Here is a 12,084-nt window from a genome sequence, read left to right as displayed (position 1 = left end):
GTCCATGGTGCTGAGCCGGCCACGTTTAGCCAGATCGCGCTTTTCTTCTCCAGACCAGCAGGGAGCGCAAGGTAGCGCTGCTGCCGCATTTAAAAACGGGAAGAAAACACCAAAACATGTGAGCAGTGGAAACATGGCGGTCCCCCTGAGCGCAGCACGGCTGTGTCGCCTGGCTGGACGGACTGTCCGCTCTCTGTCTGTCCGACCGCGGCGGGATGTGAACCCACCGGCTGCGAGGTTTTATGTCACGACGTCCAGGGAAAACAGTGAGTGTTTATGGCAAAATAGCAGAGATCTAATGGTTTATTGTAGATCATTTTAGAGGTCAGAGCCCCCAGACCTAGACCCCCTCTAGACACGTCTAAACAATATCTCAACAAACGTGTGGTTCTAAGCCAAAAGTGGACGCATGAACTATAACGGATTTACTATTGAACTATTACCGCCATTAAAACGCAATAACACCCATGAAATATGTCCGAGGGCGGTTCCATTTTGGCAAACGGAGCTTAAAAAACATTTTGTTCCCGAACATGAATGTGTCTTTCTTCTAAACATTACACAATATTCTAACACAGTGTTAGCCATGTGTTCAGGAGGTCATAAAAATACAACATGTGGAATATTAAAAAGCTATTCTTGAAATGATTTCGTCAGTTATAATGTTGATGATGTCACAGCTGTCATGATAAACTCTGGTCCTGTTTGTTTTTCTTTGCAGACCTTCAGTTCAGGCTTGATGACAGAACAGCCCACAGCTCTCTGGACCTATTCAAGAAGGACACGGCCGTCATCTACCGCCTGCTGGGCCTGGACCCCAGTCACGTGCCGGACAACCCCGAGCGTTTCCGAGAGTGGGCGGTTGTGTTCGGCAACGAGAAGATCACAGGCGGTCGGCATTACTGGGAGGTGACAGTGAAGAAGTCCCAGGTGTTCCGCCTGGGCGTGGCTGAGGCGCTCATGTCCAGAGACGACTGCGTGGGCACCAACAAGTCCTCCTGGGTGTTTGCTTTCACCAAGCTCAAGTGGTGCGCCATGACCAGCAATAAGATGGTTCCCGTGACGCTGGTGGGCAAGCCGGACCGCTTGGGCGTCCTGCTGGACTACGAGGCCGGTCTGCTGGCTCTGGTGGACATTCACAAGCCCAGAATCATTCACACCATCAAGGCTCAGTTCAAGACTCCCCTGTGCCCAGCGTTTGGACTTTGGGATGGGGAGCTGCTCACACACTCGGGCCTGGAGGAGCCTGAGGGTCTGAAGTGAAGTGCGCCATAACAACATCAACGATTGCGGTGCCTCATAGTGGGATGTTGGTTTGTTTTTGGTAACCTGGCAACAATTATGACGACAGTTTCCTATATAAGTATGTTGGTAAGAAAGCAATCCTTTCTTGGGACACGGCTACATCTTAAATAGAGGTGTTGGCTTATTTCCACAGTCCAGTTGACTGTTTAAGAATGCAAGCTCCTACTTTATACAACCTCAGGCAAGTGGGTCACAAAGCTGTTTTTCTATGTATTTCCTGTCAGCCTCCCTAATGTTAAAGGAGAGCATCTGTATGAGAGGAACACTGGCTGATACACCGTTGTATTGTAAGCGCTTTATGTTGTGGCACTTTTCATACTGTTACAATCCTCCCATGAACACACACACAGAGAATTGTTTAATAAAAAAAAAGCTTCCTCACACTTTTCACTTTTCTCTCTTTTTTTTATTTACAGCAGCATCACAGGTATTTACACGGACAAACTGAAGCTTAAAGTGAAATGACACTGCCAGAATGAAGCTGCAACCTTATAAAACTATGAATCACAAGCTTTTGTTTGATATGATTGGTATTATACTGTAACACAACTCGATCAGTTCATATGCAGAGGCCACAATAGCTATAAAGCAACAACAATGTCAGATATAGTAGCGATTTCAGCAAAGACCACATAAAAATAACAAAGTATTGACAGTTGAGATGCATTTTTCTTTGAGAAACTCTGAATTTAGCTCATTGTTTTTGTGTTCACCCCTGAGTCGGTCTAAAAGCCTATATGTGTTACTTTTAATAAAATAAACTCAAATCTTCATTGTTCTGAATGCACGAGACATGCAGATATTTCACACAGTTTAAAAAGTCAGAGCTTACACTTACAAGAACAGAGCAAAATACAATAATAATAATAATAATGGCCACATCAACACAAGATGTCAGCAGTGGACAAATTGAAAGCACAGAGCTGGTTGATGAATCTGCATGAACAAGCAGCAATGGTAACTACAGTCAAATAGACTTTAGCGTTACTGGCATAAATGCAACATAACTGTTCCTCTTTACAAAGTGAAACTCTTTACTGTTAACATTTCGAACAAAGTTACAAGGTTGGAATTATTGCACAGGGGCCACAAAGTGCCCTGATAAAGATAATAAAACATTAATGAAACAACGAGGCTCAATGTTTTCAAATAAATAAGCAGAGCAGATACATATTTACAGATGCTTTGCTTTTATCAGTGGTTAAGCACAGAGATTATTAATAAAATGTTTACCAGACATGCATCTAATTGCTCGCTGGTGTCTAAGCGTCTTTCCCAATTGTGCAAAAATGCAATGAGAAAATCACTTTATCCAGCACTGTACAGCCTTCTAAGTTATAATAGTCTAATAATGAAGCGCACGTTATCATTATAACATACATTGCCTCTATAGGAGGCATTCATTCATTCATTCATTCATCCAGGCAGGCAACTTAATTTTCTTCCCATACAAAGCCCCACAATGCCGTGTGGTTTAAACGATGCTCTTCATCGTGTCCTGTGCGGTCTTCCGTTCTTCTGTGTCAGATGGGGAATCGTCGTCAGTGTATGTGAGCTGATACTTCTGCAGGACAGACACCACCTCCTGATGGCCAAACTGCATGGCGTCGTCTATGGGAGCGTTCCCCCATCTGATGAGAAATACATCAGAAGAAATTACAATATTTCTACTATTCAAATTTCTATCTTGAATAACTTTGGAACATAATTGGAATCTTCACCTGTCTCTCACGTGGGGATTCACTTTACATACTTCTGTGAGGAAGACTACAGCTTCCACGTGACCTGAAACACAACATAAACAATGTGAGATCTGAGAAATCTGCGTAACCATAATTCCAAAATGGATATTGCAGTTCATTTATTCAATTTTAAATATCATCTGGGCTTTATTGAAGCATGAAATGATTTTGGTCACCTTCAGCAGCAGCAATGTGGAGAGCCGTGCGAGAGTCATAGTCTCTGAGCTCCATGGTCACAGCTGACAGGGCGAATCTGCAGAACCACAGAGAGCAAACAAACAGGGAAAATCAGAAACACACTCAGTATAATTGCCGTTACACATGCTTTAAAAGTAATATGAGGCTCAGGTGTTTGAGTCTTTACCTCCTCAGAGAAGAGACATCACCACTGTAGGCGGCAAACATCAGGTTTACCATCGACGTGTTCTAATGGATAAAATGTACAAATGACATCTGAGCATTTAGGTTGAATATAATAATGCTAGTAATTGATTTCAGACATTTAAGTAACCTGTAACAGTTTTAACCTTGAAGTGCACAGATTCTCCCACAGAAGCAGCTACGTTTCTTAAAGGCCTGACTCACAGCTGTGGTCGTCTATACGTACATTGTAGCTCTGAACTTACTGGATCGTCATCATCTGATTTTCTTCTGGGGTCGTGCTTCTTAGTGAAGTGCCTCAGATTGTCGTAATTGTGAAAGTTGAAGTGAGACACCAGGTCCTATAGTCACACAAAATGAAGGAGATGCAGTATTTGAAATGGTTTCATCATCATTCGGTCATTGGTGAGCAAGTGCGTACCTGACAGAAGTGGATACCACGGACGCTGTTTCCAAGCCGGTCTAATGGAGGCGACCAACACATCATGCCCATGACGTTGGGGACCACCAGCAGCACGGCACCTGAGACGCCAGATTTGGCAGGCAAACCCACCTGAAGAAGAACAAACACAATATTTATCATCTGAACATCTCATGAGAGCACTAATGTGATTCCTCGTTACTCACTTGGAAGGCGAAGTGTCCAGAGAAGTCATACATCCCACAGGAATGCATGAGACTCAGGGTGTTCCGGACTGCTTCAGCGCTCAGCACCCGCTCACCCGTGGTTGGACAAATACCCCCATTGGCCAGGGTGGCAGCCATGACACTTCCAGATTCGCAGGTGACTTCGATGGAGCACAGCTGCAGAGAAATGAAAGAATCAAACCCGAGTGGAGGGCAGTTTCAAGTTTAATCTGCAGAAACATTTTGTTGATAAGAAATAATCTCACCTGGAAGTAGAAATCGAGCGCTGCGATCATGTCGGCGTTATCAGGAAAGCACTGAAAGAAGACACCTTCAGATCAGTCAGAGGATACTGGGAATATTTCATTTTTATGTGAGCATTCTAAAACCCTGAGCACCAAATGAGCCCCTGAACTAACCATTGAGAAAACAAACACAAAACTCAAACATCAGACTCACTTTTTTCTCTTTGAGATAATAACCAATTGCATAGTTCCGATCGCCTGTTTCCCTCTCAGACTGGAAACTGCAAGAACACAAGAAGTACATCAGACAATAGATACAATAACACCGGCATTTCACGCAACTGGAGTTCATTTCTTGAAGCAGAGTACTCACGTTGCATTGCTGAAGCCCACATACTCTGTCCCCGCCATGCTTTTCAGGAAATCCATCACCTATGATGACATCATGTTTACATGCAGTTCAGCTCGGAGGCCAAACCAATAAGCAGAATCAATATATTTACATTTTCAAAGGTTTACTTACACAGTCAAACCTCTCTGCTTTATTTGAATCAGGCTGCCAAAAAAGCAAAAACAAATTTACTTTCTGATCAGAACCATCCAGTGCCTACAGATGGCAGTGTTTCAGTTTATTCTGAGTGCGACTGTCACCTTTGACCTGCGCTTGAATGTCACGCGTCAGTAAGGGATCGTTAACAAGTTGTAAAGTTACTAAATATGGGGATGATGAGGTTAGTATTTTCACAGCATGTGACTCCATCTGTAAAGGTTACATACGAGATCAAGTTTTCATATATTGATAGAATAATAGAATAGTGATAGTAATAGTAATAATAATGTACAAATGCAACTAGTACACAAGCTGTGCTCACACATGATCACTCCCCCACCGCCACATACACACCCGCTCACATAAACAAGGGCGGCAACACACCTTCTTTTCTCTGCGCTGTCATTGGTCAGCAGACACACACATCCACCCACCCCCACAACACCCCCCCTCCCCTGTGGTCAGTCTCAAACATGAGGCCCCTCCCTCACTGTTTGAACCTGACCCACATATGATAAGAAGGTTCTACTATCTCCTCAGCTGACGTGATAGTTTGGCTGGACGTCAGTGGGATGTGGTGAGCAGAGTCCAGTCGGTGGGACCACTGAGTCAACCTGTAGCTCATTGATGGCTGCTGCTGACTGTGCACTCCACCGCAGCAGTGTCAATAGATTGCATCTATTCAGTCCTTTTTTTAAATTGAGGAGGACAAAGCACTTCACCTCAAAACGACTCACTAGTAATTAGTTAAATCATTAGAAAATACTTGAATAAAAGTCATTTAGCTGCTGATCTTAATAAATTTGTAAGTAGTAAGTAATTATTTGCAAAACTATGAATACCCTGTTAAATCTACTAAAGCTACTCAGGTAGTTTGTGGTTCAGCGTCTTGCTCAAGAGCACTCTGTCACACAGTTAGTAGAGGCCTGGAATCAAACCTCTAGCCAGTTTGTTAATGATTGAGCGTCTCTACCACACTACGCCAAAATGTTTGACGTTGATAATGTTTCATCACTAACTGCATCCATTTCAAACACTCTGCCTCTCTGCTGAAGCCCGATCACAGTGTGATGGGAAATTCTTCAGGGTTGCAAATTAGGATAAATTGTCATTAGGGGGAAACTTACAGTGTGTTCAGAAATGTAACGTGTTCTGTTGAAAAAAAAGGGCCTCAAACCAACTATGTCTCTGAGGTTGTACTGACTTTATTTTGTCCTGAATTCTGCTGTTGAAATAGCTGGGAGAAATTACTATCACTTCTTGGAAAACCTGTTTTGTGACGCCATATTTTTTATCAGTGGAACAAAGATACAATCATATGGAATCGATGCTTTTTGAAGGCTGAAACTGTTGCTCCATCAGTGTGGAGAGTTGAAGCTGCGTTAGGGGTCATTTGATGGCTTTTAGCTCTGTTTCCTTAGACGCCCCACATGCATTTATCCTGAAACTGTATATCTGATTAAATCATCAATCACAGATCCCACAGACCCATTTTGAGACACTTTGACATTCCATCTCGCTTTTGGCAACTTTTGAAATATCAAACCCATAAATGTGAACATACACATCCACACAACATAAAGCATCCTTCACTGACTACAATGCCAGATAGAACCTTATGATACTAATGTCATGAAATGTTAGATTTTACCTTTATTAAAGAACTAATGACGATAGCTCCGGCATTCACCATCGGGTTGTGTGGTTTATCTGTGTGGGTGACAAGAGAGCATTATCAGGATTTTGTTCTGAACCGCCAAGGTGATAAACTCCTAAGATTAAAGGGGGCCAAGAACAGACTAACAGATTGATAAATATAACACATGCGGACCTTTACTCCCCAGATTGTTATGTAATAGTAAAAGACGAAAAGTAAGAGTCTGGCCCAACTTCAACCTTTTTCAGAGGCATCAAAAGCAGATGTGAACCTCTGTATTTCACTGCATCTCTCACCATCGTCATTCAGTGACAGTTTGTTGAATTTGAATCCACTTGGCTCTTTGCCCACAAAGCGGTGCACGTGCTCGGTGCCAAGCTCGTGCACTGCGATGGCGTACTCCAGAGGCTTCACGCACGACTGCAGACAGAAAGGAACCTTGGTGTCTCCCGCAGAGTGTCTACGATGCGGCGAGAACATAACGGAAAAGCAAAGCACGACATCATCAGGCAGGAGGTCCAATGCCGATCAAATTCAGAATGGAACTTAAAATGTATCTATATACTGTATATATGGAAACGATACCTCTGGCCATCGATTGTGCATAAAGACACACCCCAGAGATCAGGGCTGAACTTGGCCAGTTGTGGAATGTAATCAGCTACCTGTGCAGAGACGTAACAAACACGTGAGCAAGGGATTGAAATGAATGACTGGAAAAATGTGTGTGTGTGTTTGTGTGTTTTCCCATACTTGTCCTGCCTCCTGGTGTTGGGCACTGTCATACATCTGATTGATCTGATTGGCAAACACCTCAAAGTCTGGGATGACAAACTTCCTTTTGAAGGCCTTGGTCAGCAACATGATGTTGTTTCCCACACACCTGCAAGACATCAAAGACAAGAGTTGCAACAGCTGCTACATGAGGATTTATAAGTAATACTACAGAGAGAGAAGCACAACACCCCAGGGTCTAAGCTCTTACAGCACAAGACGCCTGAAAACCTACTTGGCAAAAAGTGCGTTCACGTCATTACTGTTTCTATTTATACTCATAGATAGCAATGACTTCTGTTTTTCACTCAGTGGAGGGTATTTATAATTTCAAAAGGCGACAGGTCAGATAGCGAGGGACTATTTGTCTCCTGTAAGCTTTTGAAGGTCAGTTACACGGCTAAAACAGAGAAATGACCACGGACAAAACTGAAAATTAATGAGCTCATCATTGGACCGTCACTCACATAGATTACATGAGCTTCCTCCCATCTGTTCCTTTCACTTTTCCTTTAATGGGCTTCAGTCAACTATTCAACTCAACTCCCTCACCAATCAATATCCATTTATTCAAATGCTCCTAAATTGGCTTGAAACTGTATTTTGTAATCACATTAGCCTGAAAGTGTTTCCAGCAAATACATGCTCACATCAGCAGACCCTCAAAGTTATTATTAGTGCACTGTATGAATGAAAAGAATGCGCCTTCTGTCACAATATCTGGCCTGCAGCGTTCATTAACCCAAGGTGATCCCACCATGAGAGTTTGGGACAGTGGCTGTAGGAAAGAGATGACATCATGCGTACTCTCATGTGTCTTGGTCTATTTATAGAGAAGTCGCGCCTGTTTTTCAGGAAGGAACAACTCTGTCACCTCGCAAATACCAGCAAACCAGAAAGTAAAGCTGGACACGACAAATCGTGATCCAGGAAAAAAAACAACCCGACTCAGCTTTCACCCGCTGCTGCCAGGGGATGAATCATAAGAGCAGGCAGTGAATTAGGCTTTGCCAATTAGGAAACAATCCTATTTGGACAGAAATATGTGCGAGACAGAGTTTAGAGTTCCTTTGAGTCAACTAATATAATTGGTGCTGTGCTGCAAAACCAGAACCATGCCCTTTCATTCACTGGCCCAGAAGCCCCCCGCTGTGTCCGTGCTCGCACGTGAATTGGCTTGTGGCAGCTGTCGGCACCCGTCTCTGTCAGGGCTCTTGGACTCGAATATCGCTGACAAGAGATGATGTCCTTTATACCACCACAATCACGGATCACAGATCGGTAACCTAACCTCCCCTCACACCGGCACACCCTTTTTCCAGGCGAGCTTTTGATCACATCCTCAACACTGATTTGCATTCTGTTTACATTTTGGCATGCAGGTCACAGCTGAGTCCCCTTTGAGGAATGTCATACATTTGTATCCATGAATAAACAAACGTTCTCTCACTTTCTAAAGAGCGTCTTGTCCATCATGACCGGCCCGCTGGCGTCCCGCGAGGACTGACGCATCTGACGGACACAGTCTCGCAGTCGAGGGTCAGAGGTCAACAAGCCTGTTTTTTTCAAAGCCTGGAGAGAAAGGAAATGAGGGATGATTCGGGTGAACGTCGCGTGTTTAAAGGCACGTAAACATACATGAAGTGTCATTTACAAACACAGAATATCTTCAAAATTGTTCATTCAGAGGTCTGAGGAGGAAATAGAGGAACAAACTGGATCACTGGAATGCTTCTAGTGAGCACAGGCTGACAAGCACAGAATGAATCACGCAGGTCTATTTCTGGTGACACCATGTGCAAGAGGCGAGACCACATGGCCTCCAGTGTTATTTTTCTTCTGCTTTTTTTCCCCAGTCATTTCTCAGATATCTAATTCAATGAGCGTGTTGACCGAGCACACTGCCCCAAGCTAAAGTTATTACTTTTACTATATGTCAGTGAGACATCGGTGATTTGTAGCTCTGGGACAGGAAATACTGTTTCCATGTTTATTTTAGATTCTTGCCCCGCAACTGTCTCAGAAACAGATTCAACTCAACCCTGCCGACAGAAATGGAGTAAGAACGCAAACACAGCAACAACATTTGGCCTATTTTTGTTTTGTTTTGTGCAGAGATAATCGTTTGTTTTGTCTTGTGGGATACATTAATTCTTGGAAAGTCGAGATTATTATGTTTATTGCAAGATGTTCTCCATCATCCACTGCAGCCATTTAGTCTGTCAGTTATTCAATCATAATTTCTTCAAACAAATGAGAAAAAGCCTTTGTATTATTGTTATTATTTCCTGTGCCATAAAGAAAACAGTTGTTAACTAATTTTATATACTGTACATATTTTTATATAATTTTAACACACGACTGATGTGACACGACTTATTTACATTTGTGCTTTCTGCCTTATTTACATGACGCTACTGACACTTTCACAGCGGCCCCACTCGCCTCTACAAACACATCCAGTCATCTGTAGTGTAACGAGCCACCTGTGTTGACTCGCATCTCCGAAATCAAATGTCCTCTCCACTCAAAATGAACGAGTTGCCATAGAAGCGGCAGCCTCAGGATGCTCGTGGCTGCTTTTTATGTGCCACGTGAAGCAATAGCTTGTTACATATCCCAGCAAACGCACACACACAAAAACATTTGAGCCATTCATCTGTGCGTGTTTGCGTAGAAGGCAGAGGCCCCCCCCGGCAAGCCTGAGGCACAACTCCACACAAACAGCTTCAAAAAATTGTTTGTGCCTTTCTATAATTTAAGATGAACATTTCCAAGCAAGAGCATTTAACCTAATGAAAGTTTTCGGGTATATATTAAATCTAGAAAAAAATGTTGGTTTCTGAAGAAGATTTATGTTTGTGTTCTTCTTTGTGGTTATGTCATCGTCTCACCTATACTTAGTCTCTTTTCACACTTTCATAAGGACCCTGTGTATATCTGGAGACACTTTGCCACCCTGCTGTGAGCTACCTGAGTCTCTACCTACAGCTGATTTCACTGAATGGCTTCCAGGAAACAGAATGACACAGTGAAACAGTGTTGGACACATCATGTTTGTGCCCACAGTTCAAACAATCCTGATGGTGACACACAGAGGCTGAAACGTGCTGTTGACTCACATAGGTGAATTGGGAGACAGGAATCATCTCTTTGCCCTCAGTGATTGTGTAGAACAGCAGGTCCTCCAGTCCGAACATCAACCTGTTTCTGCCAAAACAATCAACAAAAAGAAAGGTCTTCAAACCTTCACAGACTTAGAACAATCCAGAATCGCAAACAGTGTTGGACCTGTCAGCAAACTGGGGAGGGAAAATACAGAAAAATAATCAATCATGTTAATGACCTTCTTCAATCGTGTGTGTGAACATGTGCATGTGTGTGTGTGTGTGTGCACGTGAAAGTGGGCCAGATAGAGAGAGCTATTAGATTAACTATTTTCTCAAACAGTTAGTAACAAGCAAATAAACTGTGAACTGTACATATATATGGTATATATGTATAAATTATCCAAGCTTGAGTCTCTATTTACTTCAACTTCTATCTTAGATATCGCTCACGCCGTGGTTTATGTTCAGAATTTAAATACTTTATGCAAATAATGAAATCAATAAATATAATGAAAAAAAGAGCTATACTATTCAGGTTATGTTTGTACTTAAATATTATAGTAAACCTCAGACATATAACAGCTGTACAGGTTGTTAAAGGAATATTATAGGAATTGTATGTTACCCTATGAGCCAGACATGTTGCATCAAATGTGTTAGAAAGTACAGCAAACTCAAAGCCAATGGAAATGTTGAAGGATTTTCCTGTTAAATAATACACGGGGATGTTACTGTAACTTTTGTTTGGTGTTGAGATGTTTTAATCTTAGATACAGGCCGCTGTAACCTACTTGGAGTGTCCTTGATCCACATCGGGGCCCTGCTGTTGGTGATGAAAGGCTCTGTGGGTGTGATGTGATGCTGCGGCCCAGTAGGGGAGAAGTACAGGTTGCTGAGTTCTGGACAAAACAGTGCTGTCAGGTCCAAATCTGGCAAAGATCCCTGCATTTTTAAGCAGCTGGAGGATTCCCGGGTTAGTGGTCCTTAGACTTTTGAGGCAGTGCATTCTCATAAGTAGGGCTTCAACTTTAATAATTCAGAGGAGTTTTAAAAACAAAATCCAGCAGCTGATGCAGGGAAGTATTTATGAGCAGAGCCCCCTCAGAGGACCTCAGAGCTTTAATACCAGCTGCACACAGATCAAGTGAGGGCTGTTGCTTGGAGGCGGAGCCCTGACACAAGCATACCACATGGACAGGGTTGAGAAGGATACACACACACGCACATGTACAGTACATGTGGAGGCAATGACCAGGACTAACTTAGGCCACATCGTAATACTTTGTTAATGTGGCTGTTTAAACTACTACTTACTAGTTACTAACTAACTTACTGTTTATTTGATGGAATACACAGTTGCAGTAATATATTTCTGTTGATCCTATCCTTACATACATCCATACATTAATTGGATACGAATGAAAGTCGTGATATGTGATATTATAAAGAAACAGAGAAGAGAAATCTGCAAATGTCCCTTTATGACTATTGGCTGGAGTACAACCGAGGGACATTTAGGGCCTAATAAGCCAATATGAATTTTTTATAGATGCCATAATGTGCACAGTGATCGTAATATTCACAATACTGCTAGAACCTCCATCTATCCTTGAAATTAATACCTGCACTGCGAGTAGATGGAACGAGAAGACTGTGGACAGGTCGTATAACCAATAAACCAAGACATAAATGA

At 42.6% G+C, this 12,084-nt stretch overlaps 2 protein-coding genes across 2 annotated transcripts; one reads left to right on the top strand and one right to left on the bottom strand.

The window, feature by feature from the left end:
- The first annotated feature begins 109 nt into the window (after nucleotides 1–109).
- On the top strand, nucleotides 110–2,116 carry spryd4 (SPRY domain containing 4). The gene is made up of 2 exons (XM_076166726.1): nucleotides 110–266; nucleotides 722–2,116. The coding sequence occupies exons 1-2, from the start codon at nucleotides 134–136 to the stop codon at nucleotides 1,261–1,263; spliced, it is 675 nt and encodes a 224-aa protein (XP_076022841.1). The 5' UTR covers nucleotides 110–133; the 3' UTR covers nucleotides 1,264–2,116.
- A 343-nt stretch (nucleotides 2,117–2,459) lies between these two features.
- LOC143013186 (glutaminase kidney isoform, mitochondrial-like) lies at nucleotides 2,460–11,530 on the bottom strand. The gene is made up of 18 exons (XM_076166725.1): nucleotides 11,183–11,530; nucleotides 10,404–10,491; nucleotides 8,732–8,853; nucleotides 7,261–7,390; nucleotides 7,093–7,172; nucleotides 6,804–6,967; nucleotides 6,502–6,560; nucleotides 4,824–4,856; nucleotides 4,674–4,732; nucleotides 4,515–4,581; nucleotides 4,322–4,372; nucleotides 4,056–4,232; nucleotides 3,850–3,981; nucleotides 3,674–3,769; nucleotides 3,412–3,473; nucleotides 3,224–3,300; nucleotides 3,027–3,090; nucleotides 2,460–2,936 (listed from the first exon to the last, which is right to left on the bottom strand). The coding sequence occupies exons 1-18, from the start codon at nucleotides 11,401–11,403 to the stop codon at nucleotides 2,780–2,782; spliced, it is 1,839 nt and encodes a 612-aa protein (XP_076022840.1). The 5' UTR covers nucleotides 11,404–11,530; the 3' UTR covers nucleotides 2,460–2,779.
- Between the last annotated feature and the right edge of the window lie 554 nt (nucleotides 11,531–12,084).

This window comes from Genypterus blacodes, unplaced genomic scaffold (assembly GCF_046128005.1).
Source record: "Genypterus blacodes isolate CSIRO-AG114 ecotype Tasmania unplaced genomic scaffold, CSIRO-AGI_Gbla_v1 ptg000156l_1, whole genome shotgun sequence".
NCBI classification, from domain to species: Eukaryota; Metazoa; Chordata; class Actinopteri; order Ophidiiformes; family Ophidiidae; genus Genypterus; species Genypterus blacodes.
Note: the sequence above shows the minus strand (reverse complement) of the source record. Positions and strands in the feature narration are given on the sequence as shown.